General features: G+C 47.2%; 1 protein-coding gene across 2 annotated transcripts in view; it reads left to right on the top strand.

Annotated features, from left to right (window-relative positions):
* Positions 1-24,983, top strand: part of WDR25 (WD repeat domain 25) — a 137,793-nt gene that overhangs the window by 89,225 nt on the left and 23,585 nt on the right. For both annotated transcript variants that reach the window (XM_029064230.2, XM_029064229.2), the window contains exons 3-4: positions 3,231-3,378; positions 19,940-20,070. In XM_029064230.2, coding sequence (XP_028920063.1) covers positions 3,231-3,378; positions 19,940-20,070 — 279 coding nt within the window. The remainder of the gene's footprint in view (positions 1-3,230; positions 3,379-19,939; positions 20,071-24,983) is intronic.

Below are 24,983 nucleotides of genomic sequence, written 5' to 3' on the forward strand. Positions count from 1 at the left end.
GCCCCAACTGGCATCTGATGTTGCTTCTCTTATCGGCAGCAGAGTGATAGTTCCTGGGAGCATGGCAGGATCGGGATGTGTTTGTTTATTGTTATATTGTACTCTCCCAAGCACTTAGTACAGTGCTCTGCCCACAGTAATGAATGAATGAGTCTAGTTAAATCAGAGCCCAGAAGACCAGTCATCTGAAGCCCCAGTGCCAAACCGGGGAAAGAATATTTTCTATTTATATTGTAATCGAAGATGGCAATTTAGCTATGAGGTGAGCCTCCTGCAGTTGGCTTCATTGCCTGCTGTGTGTAACTGCACCCTCCCTACCTTCAACCCCACATTGGCTAGCTTAAATCTAACTAAGGCACTGTCTTCAATCAATTTTTTTGTTAGCTCCTACCTATTGTAAGGCAATCCTGCAAACAGATCAGTCTTCTTTTCCCCAGCTTGCCATGGCAACTTTGACAATGCCCTTTGAGGTGAATTTCTGGATTTCCCCAGGAGATGGGGGTTAGGGGTTAATGCTTACCTTCTGACTGTACCTCAATCTCTTCCATCTCACTGCTGACCCCATCGCCCACGTCCTGCCTCTTGTCTGGAATGCCTTCCCTCCTCAAATGTGACAGTTATTCTCCCCATCTTCAAAGCCTTACCCAAGGCACATCTCCTTCAAGAGGCCTTCACTCTCTTTTCCTTTTCTTCCACTCCCTTCTGTGTTGCCCTGAGTTACTTACCCTCTTTATTCATTCCCCCTCCCAGCCCCACAATGCTTATGTAGGCATCTGCCATTGTATTTAGGTATGTTAACGTCTGTCTTCTCTCCCCTGACCCCCACCCCTCACCCTCCAGGCTGTAAGCTCATTGTGGGCAGGGAATGTGTCTGTTATATTGTACTCTCCCAAGCACTTAGTACAGTGCTCTGCACCCAGTAAGCACTCAATAAATACGACTGACTGACTGCTTGATATGGGCAGGGCATGTATCTACTAACTCTGTTATGTCGTACTATCCCAAGTGCTTAGTACAGTGCTCAGCACACAGTAAGGGCTCAATAAATAGGATTGATTGGTTGAATCCCCCATTCCCTAAGCTGATCCAGTAGGAGGAGATTCTGTTCTGTTCTAAGATTCTCCAGAGATAAAGATCACCCAGTTCTCTTGATTACTGATTCCAGGACATAGTAACCATCAGAAACCTTTTCCTTGTATCTGACCTGAATCTGTCCTGCCGGCTTTTGAAGCTGTTTCTTTTTGTTCCATCTTAGAGTGTTTGAAGAACAGCTGGTCACCTTCTATCCACTGTGCTGCAATAACCTTTCAAATACTTGAAGAACTTCAAGTCTTCTTCCTTCTTTGGGAAATCAATTGTTTAGAGAATTTGGTCTGATCCTACTAAAGCACAGTGATGGGACAGATGTGGGCAAGAAGAAAACAGTTTAGGACACCTTGAAAGATGGTGCAAGAGTGTAAAGAGAAACTCGCATATATGATTGTTAGAGGAACCAGTTTTGCCCAGTTAACCTCTTGACCGCAGCATCGTGATCTAGGGCATCAAGAAGAGCCAGATGTGGCTCGAGAGCCATGGGTTGCTGACCCCTGCTCTAGGGTAGAGCTCTTAGTTCTCATCAGTGCTAATGGAGGCTCTCAGAGCCAACCACTGGGCCCTAGGAATTTTCTTCTTTTTCCTCATCCTTCCCTCTCTCCCCTCTCCCCTCCAGCTCCTCACACACTCACACGCAGCACACCTCTTGAGGGGGCTCCAGTTTCTGTTTCTTCTAGGGGAGGTCCCCAGCTCAACCCCGACACAACCGGTTCCCAAATATTCTCATCCAGTATCTTCCCTAGGGACTCCCTTCACCCAGCATACGCTCACCTTACCCCTTCATCCAGAATCGACCCCATGCTGCATCAATTTCCTTGCTATTGAGATGGAGAGAGAGGAAGGAGCAATTCCCCCTCCATCTTGCCTTTTGGATTACTCATGTCAGCAGCCAGAGCCATTTTTCCCAGCTTGCTTTGGCCCCTCTGAACTGGAAGTGAACCCGGGGGCCCCTCTCTGATGGGTGAGGGCCAAGTTCTGGGCCACTCCTGGCTAGGGCTCGGTGCTCAACTCTGTGCCCGGAGACAGCGGCGGCCTAGTCTGGACTATTATGCTCTGGGAAACTTCACGCGATAAACCGGTCAAGTCTCAGGAGTGAATTTTGGGTAAACATCACACAGTTTCACCTGAGGAAAAAGGGTCTTGACCACATGAGTTTGGGATCTTTTCTCCTTGAACTACAATCTGAGATGACCAGTGACCAAAAATTGCCCACCCCAGCTCACCTCTTGGGCAGTAACATCCTCAAAATGTTGAACTGACAGCTTGTGCTGGATCCAGGAGTATTACTGTTGCTGCTGACCTCCTTTCTGTGTCTTCCCTTCCTAGAATCATAGAGCTGTAAAAAGCTCCTAGAGGTCATCTTATTTAGCCCCTTCTCTACTCATGAAAGCTAGTTTGATCCTTAGAAAGGTTGTCCTCTCAAGAATCCAAAAATGTTTCTTCCTCAACTAGAGTGGTGGGCTGAGCTGGACAATTTTAATAATTTGGGGTCAAATCAATCAATCAAATTTATTGAGCGCTTACATGTGCAGAGCACTGTTTTAAGAACTTGGGAGAGTACAGTATAACGGAGTTGGTAGACATGTTCCCTTCCCAAATTGAGCTTACAGACTAGAAGGGGAGACAGTTCTAAGCACTTGGGAGAGTTTAGTATAACAGAGTTGGTAGACATGTTCTCTTCCCAAATTGAGCTTATAGTCTAGAAGAAGAGACAGATATTAATATAAATAAATAAATAAATTATGGATATGACAAAAGTGCTGTGGGGCTGAGGAAGGGGTAAATAAAGTCTGCAAATCCAAGTGCAGGGACATCACAGAAGGGAGTGGGAGAAGAGGAAATGAGGGCCTAGTTGGGGAAGGCCGCTTGGAGGAGATGTGCTTTAAATAAGACTTTGAAGGTGGGGAGAGTGATTGACTGTCGGATATGAAGTGGGAGGGCATTCCAGGCCAGAGGAAAGATGTGGGCGAGAGGTTGGCGGATAAGATGTCAAATGCATTATGGCCAAAGCACACGTGCCTCCTCGCCTCTTTTTTTATTTTTGAGGTTGTCGATCCTGGTTCTATTTTTTATCAGTTGGATAAATGATTCGGAGCTCTGCCTATCTTTAAAATGTCCTCTCTGATTTTGCCTTGCAGGTTTGGGATGCCATAGACACAGGCCGCTGTTTGCAAACCTACACCTGCCACAGTGGGGCTGTCCGAGCCGGTCAGTGGTCCTCCTGTGGAAGGAAGATCCTCAGTGGAGGCTTCGATTCCATGCTGCACTTAACCGACGTCGAAACGGGTACGATTAAAAGCATCACGATTACCTGTGGTTTTGAATCCCCACTGAAACTGAATCTTGAGTGTGGGCACTAGACAAGAGGATGGATATCCTGGGTAATCCAGTGTGACCCACACTAGCAGGTGATACAGATCTGGGCCCTGGGGTCAGGAGGTGGGTACTAGGGGCTCAGCTGGTGAGCAGAGGAAGGTGGACCTGGGATCTCTTGGAACTGCCTGGAGGGGGTCCAGGTCGGTGAATAATAACAATAATAATAATGGTATTTGTTAAGAGCTTACTATGTGCCAGGCACTCTACTAAGTGCTGGGGTGGTTACAAGTGAAGTTGGCTGGGTAGCGGGGAAGAGAGAGAGAGAGAGAGAGAGAGAATATATGAATGAATGAATGGCAGAAGCTGCATGAGTTTTAAAAATCAGCAGCAAACTGCTGGTAGCGGGTCCAGGCCACTAAAGTCAGTGTGTGTGGCGAGACAGGCCGGGAGACCTTATGACAGTTGCTCCAGTGACATGAGTTTTCAAAATCAGCCACAGATAATCCCCTGAATGGTTAAACTAGAGACAGTCAATGACCATTAATTAATTCCAAATCTCAGCCCAAATCATTTTAATGATGGATTTCCCATATGGATGAACAAATGTTCTAACACCGAACGAACGGTCTTGTAATTCATGGAAATGTTGAATTTGACCAAGGTTTCCACTTTGATGTCTTTTTGGTCTACATTTAGAGCTCCAATTTTTCCTTCTTTCCTCCTTTCAAGATGACTACCAGTGCAGTCTCAGGACTGACATAAGATCTGGCCCATGACCAGATTTTCGAAACAGTCAAGAGGACAGATTTGAAGAGTTTAGTCTCAGCCCATTCTCTTCATTCTATGTTACTTCAGGGCCTGATAAAAAGAGGGATTTTTAATAAATTTCTGACACTGAATTTATACTAAAATATATTTAGCTATATTCCAATGCAGGTTTGTTGGAATCAGCTCAGCATTTCCATAACTTTATTTTTTGAAAGGCTATATAGAATAATTCCAGTTTAAAAGGGAGCCTCTTTAAATCAGTTCTATTTTAATGGTCTAAATTGAAAAAAGCTTTCTCCAAGATGACTTTGTAGCTGTTCAAGTCCTATGAAGGCATTGGATAAGAAGTCAAGAGCTTTATTTGGATATTCTGGGAATCTGGCCAAAATAAATGTGAAAAAGTAATAGCTCCTAGGAGGAGAATGAGCAGAGTTAATTCTTGTAATGTATCAGTACTGCAGGATTCATTGACACTTTACGGCGTGTTTCGAGTGACTGACAGAGGGAATGCTGTTGGTAAAAATGTCAGAGCAGCCCAGTGAACCCCCAAGTCTGGATTTTCCCCGACTTGCCCACTAATGTAGACAACACCACCACCCTCTCTGTCTCACAAGTCTGTAACCTTGGCATTATTCTTTACTCATCTGTCCTTCAATTTGCATATTAAGTCTGTCTTCAAATCCTGTCAGTTCTATCTTCACAACATCACTAGAATCCCCACCCTTTCCTCTCCGTCCAACTGCCACCATTCTGGTCTGAGCACTTTTCATACTCCGCCTTGACTCCTTGTGGGCGGGGAGCATGTCTAATTAATGTTGGTATTTGCTAAGCGCTTACTATGTGCAGAGCACTGTTCTAAGTGCTGGGGTAGACATAGGGGAATCAGGTTGTCCCACATGGGGCTCACAGTCTTAATCCCCATTTTACAGATGAGGTAACTGAGGCCCAGAGAAGTTAAGTGACTTGCCCACAGTCACACAGCTGACAAGTTGCAGAGTTGGGATTCGAACTCATGACCTCTGACTCCAAAGCCCGTGCTCTTTCCACTGAGCCACGCTGCTTCTCTGTCTACCAACTGTATGCCGAGGAACTCCTGCTTCCTTGGCATTTTATAGCCGCCCAGGGAGTTTTAGTATTCCCCACAGGTCCTTGTTCCTCAGCTGATTTACCCTCTTTCTTGACTGAGCCCGATCTCCCTCTTTGGTTCAGTTCCCCTCAGTGTTTGCCATTTGCCGTTTGCCATTTGCCATTGGGCTCTCCTAAGTGCTCAGTGTGCTTTGCATACTGTAAACACTCAGTAAGTACCACTGATTGGTTGATGGACTACTGCACCAGCCTTCTAGCTGACCTCCCCCTTTCCCAGCCTCTCCCTTCTCCAGTCCATACTTCATTTTGCCACCCAGATCATTTTTCCACAAAAACATTCGTTCCATTTTTCCCCACTTCTCAAGAACCTTCAGGGTTGCCCAACCATCTCTGCCTCAAACCAAAACTCCATACCATCAGCTTTATGGCACTCAGTCAGTTCTCTCCCTCTTACCTTACTTCCCTTGCTGCTCTCCTATGACCCAACCTACTCTCTGTACCTCCGTTTCTTCTATCTCGCTGCCGAGAGCTTATTCCCCATCCTTCCTCGGGTCTGGAACTCCCCCTTCATATCCAACACTGGTTTCCCCACCTTCAAACCCTCCTAAAAATCACATCTCCTTCAAGAGACCTTCCCTGACTAAGCCCTCTTTTCCCCAGTCTGCCCTCCGCTCTGTCTCACCTAAGCAAAAAGCTTAGTACACTGCTTTGCAATCAGTCCATCAGTCAATGGTATTTAGGTGCTTACGCTGTGCAGAGCACTGGAGTAAGTGCTTTGGAGAGTACAATATGACAGAGTTGTAGACACGTTCCCTGCCCACAATGAGTTTATCGTCTTGAGAGCAAGAAAGACATCAGTATAGATAAATAACAAATATCTAAGTGTTGTGGAGCTGTGGGAGTGGTGAATATCAAGTGCTTAAAGGGTACAACTCCAAGTGCAAAGGCAATGAAGCAGCACTGCACAGTGGATAGAACACAGGCCTGAGAGTCAGAAAGACAAGGGTTCTAATCCTGACTTTGCCGCTTGACTGCTGTGTGACCTTGGGCAAGTCACTTTACTTCTCTGGGCCTCAGTCACCTCATTTATAAAATGGGGATTGAGACTGTGAGCCCCACATGGGTCAGTGACTGTAATAATAATTAAGGTATTTGTTACGCACTTACTATGCGCCAGGCCCTGTTCTAAGTGCTGGGGTAGATACAAGGTAATCGGGTTAGATACAGTCCCCGTACCATACAGGGCTCATAGTCTTAATCCCCATTTTCCAGATGAGGTAACTGAGGCCCAGAGAAGTGAAGTGGCTTGCCCAAGGTCACCCAGATGACAAGTGAAGGAGCTGGGATTAGAACCCAGGTCCTACGGACTCCCAGGCCCATGCTGTATCCACTAGGCCATGCAGTTTTGATTTGCCTGTATCCACCTCAGCACTTAGTACAGTGCCTGGCACAGAGTAAACCCTTAAAAGAAAAAAAGAATACCATTACCATGCCTTTCCTCCTTTCTCCTGTGCTGGTTCGACCCATTTTGAGCATAGCCTTTTGAAGACATGTTTTCAGAGCACCTCTATTTCAGGCAAAATTGGTGATGACTCCATCATTCTTCTCCCCGCCAGTCCATAAGCATATTATTATGCCATGCTTAGGGATATGATTCATCTTTGAAAATGTTCATTTTTCATGATAATTACTGTGCCCCAAATTTTGAGAGCATCTTCGGGGCTCCTGCTTCCTCGGCATTCTATAGCCGCCCAGGGAGTTTTAGTATTCTCCACAGGTCCTTGTTCCTCAGCTGATTTACCCTCTTTCTTGACTGAGACCGATCTCCCTCTTTGGTTCAGTTCCCCTCAGTGTTTGCCATTTCATTTTCAGCCAATTAGGGTGCCCCAACAGCCTATCAGCACCTAATAGGTCCAGAGTCTTCGCTGCAGCTCTTTAGGAAGTTATTTGCCCAGTGCCGGTGTCATCGATGGGAGTTGGGCACCAGTTACATTTATTTGGGTCTTCTAGATCAATGTGGTAAAAAACAAAAACAAACTCGTACCAATCACGTAGATGTGTGGCTCCAGCAGTCTCTTCCAACATTTCATCAAGTTAATTTATGGCTTCCGACTAGACGCTTGGTGTTCGGAACGACTAAAAACCAACGCTTCAACATAATTATTTCCTGGTGTAATTATTTTCCTCTCCCCTGTGCATATATTCTTTGCTAACAAACCTTCTCCGGTGTATTCAGCAAGGGCATTTGCAGTGGATTCTTTGCTAATTCCGAGCTTCTGTAAGCTTGCCTGCTGAGTCAATCCTCCTGGCATTTCTGATTAGCGGGGGACTGCTAACGATGCTAAGTATAGGCTCTTTTTAGTTTTAGCTAGTATTGCCTGTGCTTGTAAACTTGTAACTGTATGTGGTGGATTTCTTAAGAGAATAATAATGATGATGGTATCTGTTAAGTGCTTCTGTGTGCCAAGCACTGTTCTAAGCGCAGGGGTTATCAAGGTTACAAGGTACAAGGGATATAAGGTTATCAGTTTGTCCCACATGGGGCTCACAGTCTTATTTCCCATTTTACAGATGAGGTTACTGAGGTACAGAGAAGTTGTGACTTGCCCAAAGTCACACAGCTGACAAGTGGAAGAGCCAGGATTAGAACCCATGACCTCTGACTCCCAAGCCCATGCTCTGTTCACTAAGCCACGCTGCTTCTAAGGATGCAACCAGTTAGCCATGCTCTTCCAGTGCTTTGAAACAAAACAGTACCAAGGGACCTCAAGCAAATTTCCATGAGAGGCAGTAACAGGGGACCACAGAATCATCCCCCCCACCAGTGAAAAGGCTAGTGAAATCCACAGAGTACTGATTTTGGCCATTGGCAGGCCTGAAAGGAACAGCTGGAGCAGGAGCATGGCGACCATTGCTTCTTCGCCTGCTGCCGTCGCCCCTGTGGCGTCTGCCACTTTGGAGAGGCTGCTTCCTGGCTTTCCACTTCCACTTGCCCTTGCAGGCTTCGTTCACTGTGATCTCAATGGGAATCCTTGCCCGGCCCCCTGAGGCAGTAGACTGGGAGGAAGAGTCTGGCCAGCCAGTGGTCATGGGGTTGCTAGTGGCCATTCTGTTTCTGCTGCTACTGTACCATGCTGAAGTAGTCACCTCACTGTGTCTGTGTGAACGTGTGTGTGTTTATAATAACTGTGATATTTGTTCAGAGCTTACTCTATGCCAAACACGGTTCTAAGCACTGGGGTAGGTACAAGTTAATCAGATCGGACACAGTCCCAATCCCACTTGAGGCTCACAGTCAAAAGGGGAGGGAAAACAGGGATTGAATCCCCATTTTACAATTGAGGAAACTGAGGCCCAGAGAAATGAAGTGACTTGCCCAAAGTCACAGAGCAGGCAAACAGTCAACGGAAAGACTGTAGGAGAGGCAGGCAGAAGTCACCCTGTATGTCTCTCTCTCTCTCTCTCTCTCTCTCTCTCTCTCTCTCTCTCTCTCACACACACACACACACACACACCTCTCTTCCCCCCGCCCCCCCGCCCCCTGCCTTTTCCTCCCACCCACGGTGGAAAGAGCATGAGCTGGAGAGTCAGATGACCTGGATTCTAATTCCAGTTCTGCTGTTTGCTTGCTCTGTGACTTTGGGCAAATCACTTCACTTCTCTGGGCCTCAGTTTCCTCCATTGTAAAATGGGGATTCAATCTCTGTTCTCCCTCCCTTTTCGACTGAGCCCCAAGTAGGACAGGGACTGTGCCTGATCTAAATCTAATTAACTTGTACCTACCCCAGTGCTTCATTCCGTTCATCTTCCCTTCCAGCCCCACAGAACTTGGGTACATAGCTGTAATTTATTTATTTATTTATGTAGTCATGTTGTACCCTCCCAAGTGTTTAACAATGCTTTGCACCCAGTAAACTCTCGATAAATACGATTGAATTGAATAGAATTATGAGGTGCTGCTGTTTCCCTGGGGGAAAAAAAAACAAACATTTCCACTCTAATTTTCATTAGCAAAAGAGAAGGTGTGAAAGCTAGTATGTTTGAGGGGAAAGCTAGTCCAGGGAGAAGGTTCTGTTGACTAAGCTTGTGAAGCTTTGCCCGACTTTCTCTGGCGCATCCTGGGCCCATTGACAGCAGTCTCACGACATGGCACAGACACGTGTGGTGAGCCACTTCTGTCCTTTTAAGACCATGACTAGCGTCTGGTTCCAGTGTCATTGGTGACTCCTTCTCTCTGTCAGGCTCCAGGAAAGCCTGGGAGAACCAAAATGGAAGGGCAAGAGAGCAATTCTCCTTTGTGCTTAGAATGGGCCTGGCTCTGTTGGGAATGACCTTCTGAAAGAGGGGAGTCTGGAACAACTTGGCGAAAGGATAAAGGATAAAAAAAGCAGTTCCCCCTCGACTGGTATTGCTGCCTAGGTCTTTTTTTTTTTTGATGGAATTTGTTAAGCCCTTACTATATTCCAGGCACTGTACTAAGCACTGGAGTAGATACAAGATAATCAGATTGCACACAGTCCATGTCCCTCTTGGGGCTCACAATCTTAATCCCCATTTTACAGATAAAGTAACTGAGACACAGGGAAGTGAAGCAATTTGTCCCAGGTCACACAGCAGACAAGTGGCAGAGCCGGGATTAGAACCCAGGTTCTTCTTACTCAAAGGCTCTGGCTCTTTCCACTAGACCACACTGCTTCTCACAGTTTTGCCAGGGGGTGACAGGAACTAGACAGGGAAGGCTTTCTACTGTTTCATCTGGGATGTGTTGTAGTTTTGCTGGTGTGAAAATGAAACATTTCCTCTAGTGGAATGACAAGAGGATGTAGCTGGGGGAGGGGAGGGGAGTGGGAGCTGCTCCAGTTGGCCTTGCTGCCAGAGAGGTTGATGGGAGCTCTCAAGGAGCTTACATTCAAGTGGGGGAGGTGGCCACTATAATCAATTACAGGTAGGAGAAAGAGATAGAGTAGAAAAATAAGTATGAAAGTGGCACAGGGGCAAGTGTTTGGAAGAGGTGAGTGCTGAAGTGGCAGGTGTGGTGAGATAAAGGATGGGGAGATGAGAGATGAAGAGGGGAAGCCACACTGAGTAGTTATTCAGTAGTATTTATTGAATGAATAAATTGAAATTGCTTACTATGTGCAGAGCACTGTACTAAGCGCTTGGAATGTACAAATTGGCAACAGATAGAGACAGTCCCTGCCCATTAACGGGCTTACAGTCTAATCGGGGGAGACAGACAGACAAAAACAATAGCAATAAATAGAATCAAGGGGATGTACGTCTCATTAACAAAATAAATAGGGTAATAAAAAATATATACAAATGAGTGGATGAGCACAGTGCTGAGAGGAGGGGAAGGGAGAGGGGGAGGAGCAGAGGGAGAGGGGGAGGAGCAGAGGGAAAGGGGGAGGGTAGTGGAGTGAGTAGGGGGACTAGTGGGGTGAGTAGTGGTGTGACCTAGCGGATAGAGCACACATGAGCAGGGTATGTGTCTACCAACCCTGTTATATTGCACTCTTCCAAGCGCTTAATACAGTCCTAGCCATGTGGCCTAATGGATAGAGCACAGGCCTGAGAATCAGAAGGACCTGGAATTTCTGGCTCTGCCACTTGTCTGTTGTGTGACTTTGGTCGAGTCACTTAACTTCTCTGGGCCTCAGTTACCTCATCTGTAAAATGGAGTTTAAGACTATGAGCCCCATATGGGATATGGACTGTGTCCAACCTCATTAACTTGTGTCTACCCCAGCACTTAGTACAGTGCCTGACTCATAAGCGCTTAACAGATTCCATTTAAAAAAGATTAATTTTTATTATGCTAAATTGGAGAACCAAAGAGCTAGGAAGAAAGGTCAGCAGCCCATGCAGAGAGAGGCTTTAACAGATTCATGCTCTGAAAAGATGCTTGCCCTGTTCTCTGGAGGACAAGGGTACGCAGAAGATTCTGTCAATTTTTATTATTGGGTATGGAATTTAGTCACCTCAAATCCAAGTCATTTGTTTACTTTTGAAGTGTGCAACAAATCTTTTCTGATTTTCCATGCTGGTGTTTTCCTTCAGGCTATGCTCCAATTTTTTTAAATTTTCCTCCTTTTTTCTTTCCCTCTTCATCTCCTCTTCTACCTCCATCACTTCCTTCTTCACTCCTTCCCCACTCCTTCCCTTCCTCTTTTGCTTCTTCTCTCTTCCTCCCTTGCTATCCCCTTCTTTGCCTCCTTCCATTTCACTTTTGTACTTTGAATGTTAGAAATCAGTGAAGAATTATGTAGTAGTAGAACCCTGAATGTTCTTGAATAAGTGGTGCGCAATTCCTCCCAATAAAGAAAATAAAGTGTCGGGCACAACCAATATTTCTAAGTGGTGTGGAAGTATAAAACATCAGCGTCACCTCTTTCTTATTGCTGATTTGGGGGAGAGTGTGCTGTTTTTCCCAAGATGATTGGTGAGATCCAGCCTGAGGTTTCTAGAGTTTCAGACTCAATCGTTCATTCAGTTGTATTTATTGAGCACTTTGTGCAGAGCACTGTACTAAATGATGGCATTTATTAAGCACTTACTATGTGCAAAGCTCTGTTCAAAGCACTGGGGAGGATACAAGGTGATCAGGTTGTCCCACGTGGAGCTCACAGTCTTCATCCCCATTTTACAGATGAGGTAACTGAGGCCCAGAGAAGTTAAGTGACTTGCCCAAAGTCACACAGCTGACAAGCGGCTGAGTCAGCATTTGAACCCATAACCTCTGACTCCCAAGCCTGCACTCTTTCCACTGAGTCACGCTGGGAAAGTACAATACAACAATAAACAGGCACACAATGAGCATCCTTTTTTTTTTTTAAGCCCAATTAAGGTCCTGCGACCCGTGACCAGAGAGTTGATCTCAGGGAGGTGGAAGGCCTCCTGCTCTGTGGGGCCATGGGGTGTTCACTCATTCATTCATTCAATAGTATTTATTGAGCGCTTACTATGTGCAGAGCACTGTACTAAGCGCTTGGGATGAACAAGTCGGCAACAGATAGAGACAGTCCCTGCCGTTTGACGGGCTTACAGTCTAATCGGGGGAGACGGACAGACAAGAACAATGGCACTAAACAGCGTCAAGGGGAAGAACATCTCGTAAAAACAATGGCAACTAAATAGAATCAAGGCGATGTACAATTCATTAACAAAATAAATAGGGTAACGAAAATATATACAGTTGAGTGGACGGGTACAGTGCTGTGGGGATGGGAAGGGAGAGGTGGAGGAGCAGAGGGAAAAGGGGAAAATGAGGCTTTAGCTGCGGAGAGGTAAAGGGGGGATGGCAGAGGGAGTAGAGGGGCAAGAGGAGCTCAGTCTGGGAAGGCCTCTTGGAGGAGGTGATTTTTAAGTAAGGTTTTGAAGAGGGAAAGAGAATCAGTTTGGCGGAGGTGAGGAGGGAGGGCGTTCCAGGACCGCGGGAGGACATGACCCAGGGGTCGACGGCGGGATAGGCGAGACCGAGGGACGGCGAGGAGGTGGGCGGCAGAGGAGCGGAGCGTGCGGGGTGGGCGGTAGAAAGAGAGAAGGGAAGAGAGGTAGGAAGGGGCAAGGTGATGGAGAGCCTTGAAGCCTAGAGTGAGGAGTTTTTGTTTGGAGCGGAGGTCGATAGGCAACCACTGGAGTTGTTTAAGAAGGGGAGTGACATGCCCAGATCGTTTCTGCAGGAAGATGAGCCGGGCAGCGGAGTGAAGAATAGACCGGAGCGGGGCGAGAGAGGAGGAAGGGAGGTCAGAGAGAAGGCTGACACAGTAGTCTAGCCGGGATATAACGAGAGCCCGTAATAGTAAGGTAGCCGTTTGGGTGGAGAGGAAAGGGCGGATCTTGGCGATATTGTAGAGGTGAAACCGGCAGGTCTTGGTAACGGATAGGATGTGTGGGGTGAACGAGAGGGACGAGTCAAGGATGACACCGAGATTGCGGGCCTGCGGGACGGGAAGGATGGTCGTGCCATCCACGGTGATGGAGAAGTCTGGGAGCGGACCGGGCTTGGGAGGGAAGATGAGGAGCTCAGTCTTGCTCATGTTGAGTTTTAGGTGGCGGGCCGACATCCAGGTGGAGACGTCCCGGAGGCAGGAGGAGATGCGAGCCTGAAGGGAGGGGGAGAGGACAGGGGCGGAGATGTAGATCTGCGTGTCATCTGCGTAGAGATGGTAGTCAAAGCCGTGAGAGCGAATGAGTTCACCGAGGGAGTGAGTGTAAATGGAGAACGGAAGAGGGCCAAGAACTGACCCTTGAGGAACTCCAACAGTTAAAGGATGGGAGGGGGAGGAGGCTCCGGCGTAGGAGACCGAGAATGATCGGCCAGAGAGGTAAGAGGAGAACCAGGAGAGGACAGAGTCCGTGAAGCCAAGGTGAGATAAGGTACGGAGGAGGAGGGGATGGTCGACAGTGTCAAAGGCAGCAGAGAGGTCAAGGAGGATCAGAATGGAGTAGGAGCCATTGGATTTGGCAAGAAGGAGGTCATGGGTGACCTTAGAGAGAGCAGTCTCGGTAGAGTGGAGGGGACGGAAGCCAGATTGGAGGGGGTCTAGGAGAGAATGGGAGTTAAGGAATTCTAGGCATCGATTGTAGACGACTCGTTCTAAGATTTTGGAAAGGAAGGGTAGTAGGGAGATAGGACGATAACTGGAGGGGGAAGTGGGGTCAAGAGCGGGTTTTTTTAGGATGGGGGAGACGTGGGCGTGTTTGAAGGCAGAGGGGAAGGAGCCCTTGGAGATTGAGTGGTTAAAAATAGAAGTTAAGGAAGGGAGGAGGGCAGGGGCGATGGTTTTAAGAAGGTGAGAGGGAATGGGGTCCGAGGCGCAGGTGGAGGGGGTGGCACTTGCGAGGAGGGAGGAGATCTCCTCTGAGGATACTGCAGGGAAGGATGGGAAAGTAGGGGAGGGGGTTGTTGGGGGGGAGGGGAGAGGCGGAGGGGTGACTTTGGGGAGCTCAGACCTGATCGGCAGAGTGACTCACTGGACATATCATCGCCTCGCCTGGCAGCCAACCCATTAAGGGGAATGCTTGATGGGAGGGTGGGGAGTAATAATAATAATGTTGGTATTTGTTAAGCGCTTACTATGTGCAGAGCACTGTTCTAAGCGCTGAGGTAGATACAGGTTGTCCCACGTGAGGCTCACAGTTAATCCCCATTTTACAGATGAGGTAACTGAGGCACAGAGAAATTAAGTGACTTGCCCAAAGTCACACGGCTGACAAGTGGCAGAGCGGGGAATCAAACCTATGACCTCTGACTCTGAAGGCTCAGGCTCTTTCCACTGAGCCACGGATTCTCTCCAAAACATCTCACCAGGGCAGAATTACCTGTAATTGATTCATCCTTAGTTAAGGGGCCTTAGGGAGAGTGTGATGGAAATGTTATGGCTGTAGTAAACTGCTTTAGTGCCGTAGCATGATGCCAGCTAGGTACATTCATTTCCTTTACATTGCCATTAGATAAAACCCATTTGCAGTCCCTGGTCTTTTCTATGGTAATTCACTCTGTTTACCTAAGGAAACATTTCTCACCAGCTGGGCCTCTTTTTACTCCACCTTTAAGTGAATGTCAACTTTTCTCAGGTGAAATGGAAGCACAACCTCCAGCAAAGGAGGGAGAGGCCCAAGAGGCCGATACTAGATGCCACAGCCGTTAGGGCAGTGTTCCAGCCAAATGGAGGCATTTCATTGGCCTGTGGGCATTTTGGCTGCACCCGGCCACGGTTGCTGTCAGCTGCTTCAGGAGTGACGGTGTCTGGATTCCTCAAAGTCAGTCGCAAGATGTCACAAGATGTCAGCTGTCAACACCCGGATGCTTGTCTTTCATACTAATCAATCATTCAGTTGTGTTTATTGATTGCTTACTGTGTGCAGATCACTGTACTAATAATAATGTTGGTATTTGTTAAGCGCTTACTATGTGCCGAGCACTGTTCTAAGCGCTGGGGTAGACATAGGGGAATCAGGTTGTCCCACGTGGGGCTCACAGTCTTAATCCCCATTTTACAGATGAGGGAACTGAGGCACGGAGAAGTTAAGTGACTTGCCCACAGTCACACAGCCAAGTGGCAGAGCTGGGATTCGAACTCATGAGCCCTGACTCCAAAGCCCGTGCTCTTTCCACTGAGCCACGCTGCTTCTACTAAGCGCTTGGAAGAGTACACTGTAACAATAAACGAACACATAGTCTAGAGGGGGGATGAGTGCTGTGGGGCTGAGGGTGGGGTGAATAGCAACGACCTAAAGGGTACAAGTCCAAATGCATAGACAACACAGAAAGGGGAGGGAGCGAGGCAAGTCAGGGAAGACCTCTCAGAGGTGATGTGATTTTAATAATGCTTTGGAGGGGGAAGGTGTGTGTTGTGGGGGGGAGTGCAGATACTTCCATTGGGTGCAAATATTACTCCATGGTTGAGAGTTTTGGTAGTGAGGACAAGCCCACCCAAGTAAAGTGAAATCCATATTTCTCTTCAGGTTTCGTCTGGATGATGATGATGGTATTTGTTAAGCGCTTACTACGTGCCAAGCACTGTGGATATGGTATGAGAGCAGGACCTTACATTTTCTCTTCTGCATGAGAAGCAGTGTGGCTTAGTGGATAGGCACGGGCCTGGGAGTCAGGAGGACCTGGGTTCTAATCCCGGCTCCGCCACTTGTCTGCTGTGTGATCTTGGGCAAGTCACTTCACTCCTCTGGGCCTCAGTTACCTCATCTGTAAAATAGGGATTAAGAGTGTGAGCCCCATGTGAGAATGGGACTATGTCCCAACCTGATTAACTTGTACCTGCCCCGGCGCTTAGAACAGTGCACATAGTAAGCACTTAACAAGTATCATAATTATTATTATTAAGGAAGAATTTTCTTTCCATTTCTACATTGGGGCTTTGGCTCATTAAACTGACAGCGTCTTAGAAATAATAATACAAATTAAAGCATCAAAGTAATAGTTCAATATATGGATGTCACAATTATAGTAACATCATATTATATTTCCCGTAAATACAATTAGAAATTTTACAGGGCAGGGCTGTACTAGAAGCCCACTTCTTATTTTGCGTTTGCTGTTTGTTTTACTCTGCTGTATTTGTCAATTTATGCTCTGGTCTAACCCACTAGACTATTCATTCATTCAATAGTATTTATTGAGCGCTTACTATGTGCAGAGCACTGTACTAAGCGCTTGGGATGAACAAGTCGGCAACAGATAGAGACAGTCCCTGCCGTTTGACGGGCTTACAGTCTAATCGGGGGAGACGGACAGACAAGAACAATGGCAATAAACAGAGTCAAGGGGAAGAACATCTCGTAAAAACAATGGCAACTAAATAGAATCAAGGCGATGTACAATTCATTAACAAAATAAATAGGGTAACGAAAATATATACAGTTGAGCGGACGAGTACAGTGCTGTGGGGATGGGAAGGGAGAGGTGGAGGAGCAGAGGGAAAAGGGGAAAATGAGGGTTTAGCTGCGGAGAGGTAAAGGGGGGATGGCAGAGGGAGTAGAGGGAGAAGAGGAGCTCAGTCTGGGAACGCCTCTTGGAGGAGGTGAGCTTTAAGTAGGGTTTTGAAGAGGGAAAGAGAATCAGTTTGGCGGAAGTGAGGAGGGAGGGCGTTCCAGGACCGCGGGAGGACGTGACCCAGGGGTCGACGGATAGGCGAGACCGAGGGACAGTGAGGAGGTGGGCGGCAGAGAAGCGGAGCATGCGGGGTGGGCGGTAGAAAGAGAGAAGGGAGGAGAGGTAGGAAGGGGCAAGGTGATGGAGAGCCTCGAAGCCTAGAGTGAGGAGTTTTTGTTTGGAGCGGAGGTTGATAGGCAACCACTGGAGTTGTTTAAGAAGGGGAGTGACATGCCCAGATCGTTTCTGCAGGAAGATGAGCCGGGCAGCGGAGTGAAGAATAGACTGGAGCAGGGCGAGAGAGGAGGAATGGAGGTCAGAGAGAAGGCTGACACAGTAGTCTAGCCGGGATATAACGAGAGCCCGTAACAGTAAGGTAGCCGTTTGGGTGGAGAGGAAAGGGCGGATCTTGGCGATATTGTAGAGGTGAAACCGGCAGGTCTTGGTAACGGATAGGATGTGTGGGGTGAACGAGAGAGACGAGTCAAGGATGACACCGAGATCGCGGGCCCGAGAGACGGGAAGGATGGTCGTGCCATCCACGGTGATAGAGAAGTCTGGGAGAGGACCGGGTTTGGGAGGGAAGATGAGGAGCTCAGTCTTGCTCATGTTGAGTTTTAGGTGGCGGGCCGACATCCAGGTGGAGACGTCCCGGAGGCAGGAAGAGATGCGAGCCTGAAGGGAGGGGGAGAGGACAGGGGCGGAGATGTAGATCTGCGTGTCATCTGTGTAGAGATGGTAGTCAAAGCCGTGAGAGCGGATGAGTTCACCGAGGGAGTGAGTGTAAATGGAGAACAGAAGAGGGCCAAGAACTGACCCTTGAGGAACTCCAACAGTTAAAGGATGGGAGGGGGAGGAGGCTCCAGCGAAGGAGACCGAGAATGAGGAGAACCAGGAGAGGACAGAGTCCGTGAAGCCAAGGTGAGATAAGGTATGGAGGAGGAGGGGATGGTCGACAGTGTCAAAGGCAGCAGAGAGGTCAAGGAGGATCAGAATGGAGTAGGAGCCATTGGATTTGGCAAGAAGGAGGTCATGGGTGACCTTAGAGAGAGCAGTCTCGGTAGAGTGGCGGGGACGGAAGCCAGATTGGAGGGGGTCTAGGAGAGAATGGGAGTTAAGGAATTCTAAGCATCGATTGTAGACGACTCGTTCTAGGATTTTGGAAAGGAAGGGTAGTAGGGAGATAGGGCGATAACTGGAGGGGGAAGTGGGGTCAAGAGCGGGTTTTTTTAGCACTATAAATTCCTTGATGGCAAGACCATGTCTCGTACCCTCCAACTGTCAAACTGAGTGCTCCATACACATCAGCCATTCAGTTGGTGGTGATGAGCATGAAGATGAGGATGATAATGGGGTTGGTTGGATGGAGAGCGACTGCTGAGACATTTTGCTAGAGAAGCAGCATAGCCTGGTGAATAGGCCTGGGAGTCAGAAGGACCTGTGTTCTACTCCTGGCTCCACCACTTGTCTGCTGTGTGACCTTGGGCAAGTCACTTCATTTCTCTGGGCCCCAGTTACCTCATCCTTAAAATGGGGGTGAAGACTGTGAGCCCCAGGTGGGACAGGGACTGTGTCCAACCCGATTTGCTTGAAGCCACCCCAGTGCTTAGTACAGTGACTGGCACATTGTAAGTGCTTAACAGATACCATCATCATCGCCATAAGTCAGAAAGATGCAGAAGTGGGTCTAGTGATTGGAGGAGAGGAGGAGATGCATTCCAGAGGCTGAAGAGTACGTTGCTCATGGATACTGTGGAACTGTAAGCTAGACTTCTAACTTCCTCATGGGCAGGGATCAGGTCTACCAACTCTATTATATTGGAGTCTTCCAATCAGTACAGTGCTCTGCACAGAGTAAGAACTTAGTAAATACCACTGATGGATCTATTGGCTCCTTCCCCCTCCCAGCCTCCAGTGAGGAAGGAAGACATGAGGGGAGGCTGGGTCAGGTCAGAAGTGGTAAGAGCAGTGTAAACTGAAGCAGCCTGACCTAGTGGATAGAGCACTGGGCTAAATGTCAGAAGGACCTGTGTTCTAATCCTGCTGTGCCACTTGTCTTCCGTGTGACCTTGGGCAAGTCTCTTCACTTCTCTGTGCCTCAGTTCCCTCATCTGTAAAATGGGGATTAAACCTGAGAGCCCCATGTAGGACATGGACTGTGTCCCACTGGATTACCTTGTATCTACCCCAGTACCTACTGCAGAGTAAGCACATAGTAAGCCCTTAACAAATTCCATAAAAAAAAAAGCTTCTTGTGGGCAGGGAATGTTCCTACCAACTCTGTTTTATTATACTCTCCCAAGCACTTCGTACAATGCTGTCCACACAGTAAGTGCTCAATAAATACCATCGATCTATTGTCCTCTTACCGTATTCTCCCACTCGCTTCTGTCTCACCCTGATTTGTTCCTTTTATTCACCACTCTCCTTGGCCCCAGCAGAGCTTATGAACCTATCCATAATTTATTGATTTATTAATTTAGAGAAGCAGCGAGGCCTAGTGGAAAGAGCCAGGGCTTGGGAGTCACAGATAGTGGGTTCTAATCCCAGCTCTGCCATTTGTCAGCTGTGTGACTTTGAGCAAGTCACTTAACTTCTCTGTGCCTCAGTTACCTCATCTGGAAAATGAGGATTAAGACTGTGAGCCCTACCTGGAACAGCTTGTTTACTTTGTATCTCCCCCCAGTGCTTAGAACAGTGCTTGGCACATAATAAGCACTTAAAATATCATCATTGTTGTCATCATTAACATCTGTCTCCCCTTCTAGACTGTATGCTCAGTGTAGTTAATCAACTCTTTTATACTGTACTCTTCCAAGCACTTAGTTGAGTGCTCAGCACATAGTAAGCACTCAGTAAATACGATTGATCAGGTCCATCTGACTGGGCCTTCATCCTCCTCTACCACCTCCGGGCCAGACTCCCACACCCCCTCCACCAGGGCACTTGCTGGAATGGGAAAGCGGATTTTTTTTTTTCCAAGAAACTTTCTCCATGGTTTAAAATTCATTGAGGTCAGTAGTACATCCTGCTCACTCTCCCTGGTCATCCTCTCTGACACAGGCACTCAGTTATTCAGCAGCAAAAATGAATTCAGAGTCAGCACGCTGAAATTCCATCCCAGTGAACCCAACATTTTCCTGTGCGGAGGCTTCAGTCCAGAAGTTAAAGCGTGGGACATGAGGAATTGTAAGGTAAAATGGACCCGCTTCCTTCTATTATGCGGAAAAGCAATCTTGCTTGTGTGATTGGAATACTTGTCTGTCATCTCTATCAGGGTGCCCGATAGAGATAAGGTAATTAGCGCCTGCTATTTCATCAGCCCCTCTGTGGGTTTTTAAATCATCCCACTGAGTCATTTCTGAGCATTAGACCACCATCAGCACTGCCATTTCTGGGTCATCACAGTGACCCATCAAGACCTCATTCTGTCTCCACCTGAGCCACCAGGGCCCTTGGAGAAGTTGGGTGCTGGTTGTTCTCCTGGACAGTGACCTTAGTGGTCAGGGATGGGCCACCTAATCAACACTTCTGTGTCTCTTCTCTCCCTTATGCTTTTTTTTTTAATGGTATTTGTTAAGCACTTACTATATGCCAGGCACTGACTAAATGCTGGGGTAAATACAGTCAGGTTGGATGCAGTCTCTGTCCCCAATGGGCTCACAGTCTTAATCCCCAATTTATTGATGAGGGAACTAGGCACGGAGAAGCGAAATGACTTGCCCAAGATCCCACAGCAGACATGTGGCAGCATTATAACCCAAGTCCTGTGACTACTAGGACATGCTGCTTCTCTTTTCCCTCCAGTGACCCAGCATGAACCACTGATGGGTGAATTTCTCAAAACCCTTCTTGAGCCTGCTGATATTGTCACCTGCCCTACTTTCTATGGGAACAAACTTCTGATGAAGCCAGGCAGGAGCAACCCTTTGGGCACCTAGTTTGGGGCCCAGGAAGGACAAATAAGACATGCTCTATCCAGGGTGAAGGGACAATCATTCCCAGCATCCGTACCTGCTCTCGCCCGCATGGACCACCCCTGCTTGCCTGGAAAGCAGCATTGATTGCCCTGGAGCCTAAGGGCTGTCTTCTGTTGCCCTCCCCCTCTCCCTCAGAGCCATCCAGTGGGCAGTGGGGAAGGTGAAGGGCAATGGCATTAAGGAGCCAGCTGCAAGTCACGCTGTCCCCGGGCCAGTTGGACACACATCACTCACCTTCTCTGGGAGTGAGTCAGTACCGGGCTTTTTTCAGATTTCAGATCCTTAAATTCTCTTGTTCATCTCATGAGCCTTCATATCTGTGATTGGCACCTCATCTAGGTCTGTCATTCTACATCTAAATCTTCAGGAACGCAGAATTGTTCTTCCTGTCTTGTAACTGGAAAAATAAGGGAGTAAATCAAACCTGCTCTGAGTTGCGAAACAGCAGCCGATCTCCAGAACAGCCTGTTGAATTGTTTGAGAATTTGACCCAATCTGTTGGTTTTCTTTGCGCTTCTCCGTTTGGGAAACACAGCAGATTTTTGCTGCTTTTTTCTCTCCTGGGGGACTTGTCCTCTCTCCTCTCTAGTGCTGGATGGCTCTATTGTTGTGCTCTGTGTGGGGTAGGGGGAAGAAGAGAAGAGAGGGAGAGAGAGAGAGAGAGAGAGAGAGAGAGAGATCCTGTATACCTGCCTTGATAAGATTTCAGTTATTTTTCATCTCATTAAAATTTACCCAGCCATCCCCATGTATGTATGCTCTCCAAGCTTTGTGCTGCTTTGAGTGGTTTGTGTCAGTACTTTAAATATATCTGATTTATTTATTGATTTCTAAAGTAATGGAAGACTGGGAAGAAGGGGAAAAATTTTCACTCATTTTAATTTTTTCTGATTTCAAGTTCCTCAATAATATTTCCTAGACCCCCAACCCTATCTCCCTCATCATCTTAAAGCCTGAAGCCAATATTCCAGATTTGGTGGCCTGGTCACCTATTTGATGCTTTTAAAAAATACACAGCGATCCAGTGTCTAACCGAGGAGCTTCTGTATTCAAAGAGAGGTAGGGCTCCAGTTTCAGTCAGACCCGTGTTATAGCACTTGAGAAAGTGATGGTGGTGGTGTTGTGTGGGTCATTGGTTTCCTTTACTTTCTCTTTCAAGAACCTGGAGAAACACCACTGCAGTAGCCATTTCTCAGAATTATGCATTTTTATGGTATATATTAAGCACATACTATGTGCCAGGCACTGCACTAAGTGCTGAGAAGCAGCGTGGCTCAGTGGAAAGAGCACGGGCTTTGGAGTCAGGGCTCATGAGTTCGAATCCCAGCTCTGCCACTTGTCGGCTGTGTGACTGTGGGCAAGTCACTTAACTTCTCTGTGCCTCAGTTCCCTCATCTGTAAAATGGGGATTAAGACTGTGAGCCCCACGTGGGACAACCCGATTCCCCTGTGTCTACCCCAGCGCTTAGAACAGTGCTCGGCACATAGTAAGCGCTTAATAAATACCAACATTATTATTATTATTATTATATAAGATAATTGGATTGGACACAGTCCCTGTCCCACACCGGGCTCACTGTCTTAATCCCCATTTTACAGGTGAGGTAATTGAGGCACAGAGATGTGAAGTGACTTACCCAAGGTCACACAGCAGGCAATAATGATAATAATAATAATAATGGTATTTAATGGTATTTTTAAGCATTTACTATGTGCTCGGGTACTGTACTAAGCACCGAGGTGGGTACAAGCTAATTGGGTTTGGCACAGTCCTGTCCTGAGTAGGGCTCATTTTAATCCCCATTTTACAGATGAGGTAACTGAGGCACAGAGAAGTGAAGTGACTTGTCCAAGGTCACACAGCAGACACATGGCGGATCCAGGATTAGAACCCATGACCTTCTGACTCCCAGGCCCGGGCTTTGCTCACTGCGCTACGCTGCTTCTCATTATCATCATCATCATCATCATCATCATAATAGTAATGGTATTTGTTAGGTGCTTACTATGTCCCCCCCATCAGACAAGTGGCAGAGTCAGAATCAGAACCCAGGTCTTTCTGACTCACAGACCAACATCAAAGCAAGTAACCAGGCATCAATATAAATTAATAGAATTATAGATATATACATATGTACAAAAGTGTTGTGGTGCGGGGGCAGGGGGGAGAAGTGCAAAGGGAGTAGGTGGAGGTGACGCAGAAGACAGGGGGAGCCGAGGAAAAGGGGGGTTTAGTCTGGGAAGGCTTCTTGGAGGGGGTATACCTTCAGTAGGACTTTGAAGAGGAGAAGAGAGATTGGCAGATTTGAGGAGGGAAGACATTCCAGGCCAGAGATAGGACGTGGGTCAGGGGACAACGGCGAGACAGGTGAGATGGAGGCACAGTGAGAAGGTAAGCACCAGAGGAGCAGATTGTGCAGGCTGGGATGTAGAAGGAGAGAAGGGAGGCGAGGTAAGGGGCAAGGTGATGGAGAGCTTTGAAGCCAATAGTGAGGAGTTTTTGTTTGATACAGAGGTTGATAGGCAACCGCTGGAGATTTTTGAAGATGGGGGTGACATACCTAGAACGTTTCTATAGAAAGATAATCCGGGCAGTGGAATGAAGTATGAACTGAAGTGGGGAGAGGCAGGAGATTGGGAGGTAAGAAAGAGAAGTAGCATGGCTCAGTGGAAAGAATCCGGGCTTGGGAATCATAGGTCATGGGTTCTAATCCTGGTTCCGCTGCTTGTCAGCTGTGTGACCTCGGGCAAGTCACTTAACTTCTCTGGGCCTCACTTACCTCATCTGTAAAATGGGGATTAAAACTGTGAGCCCCACGTGGGACAACCTGATCACCTTGTATCTACCCCAGCGCTTAGAACAGTGCTTTGCACATAGCGCTTAACAAATGCCATCATTACTATTATTATTATTAGAAAGGAGGCTGACACAGTAATCCAGTCGGAATAAGATGAGTGATTGTACTAATTTGGATGGAGAGGAAAGGGTGAATCTTGGCAACGTTGTGAAGGTGAGACGGGCAGAATTTGGTGACGGATTGGATGTGTGGGGTGAATGGTAGAACTGAGTCAAGGATGACACCAAGGATGCAGGCTTATGAGATGGGAAGGATGGTTGTGCCATCCACAGTGACAGGAAAGTTTGGGAGTGGACAGGGTTTGAGGACATACGTTCTTGTGTACGTATTTTTAAATTATATATTGCAAATCACTTATTCAGATTAATGTCTGTCTCCCCCTCTAAACTCTAAGTTTGTTGTGGGCAGGGAACAGATCTATCAACTCTGTTGTATTGTATTCTCCCAAGTGCTTAGTACAGTGCTCTGCACTTAAAAAAGTAGTCAATATATACCATCTATTGATTGAGGTATGAACTTATGAATGAGGCTCAAATCGGCGAAGAAATACTGAGATTCTTTGTGGAATGAAACTTTCTTGCCTAGTTTATTTACTATTACTAAATTTGGTGGCCAAATGACCTAGATTAACATATTTTAGACATGTCATCCGGATGACTAATTCTCTGGAGAAGACACTTATGCTAGGAACAGTCCAGGGAGAACGTGGAAGAGGCAGTCCAGCAGCTAGATGGATAGAATCCATAACGGTAATGGAAGAACCATTAGCAAGGTTATGAATTATGGCAAAAGATAGAACATGCTGGAGAAAATGTATCCATAGAGTCGCTGTGAATCGGAAACGACTTGACAGCATTTGATAATAATAATAATAATGATAATGATAATGATTTTGTTGGGGTGGAGGGGTAGGGGAGGAAACTGGAAATTTACTTTTAGTCGGAGGGCTTCACTTTATTCTCAGTCTGAAGCTTTTCTCAAAGCTTTTGCCAAAGAGCAGCTTCCTTAGGGAACTTTCCCCTCTGTGGATGCCTCTCCCATGAATTCCTCCCAAGGGCGAGCTTTGCATATTAAAGAGACATCTTGTTTATGCATTGCTTCCTTTTGTGATGCTTGCCCACACCTCACCCACCCTCCATTCAAGGCAGATGGCTGCCCATATGACAAAATCTCTGGGGAAAAAGATTTGCTAACCTCCCCAGGAAATCATCCCTCTATCTTAGCCAAGGTTTCATTCCAGAAATCTGTCCTTCTGTCAGGCTTAAATGC

Source organism: Ornithorhynchus anatinus, chromosome 1 (genome assembly GCF_004115215.2).
Source record: "Ornithorhynchus anatinus isolate Pmale09 chromosome 1, mOrnAna1.pri.v4, whole genome shotgun sequence".
NCBI lineage: Eukaryota > Metazoa > Chordata > Mammalia > Monotremata > Ornithorhynchidae > Ornithorhynchus > Ornithorhynchus anatinus.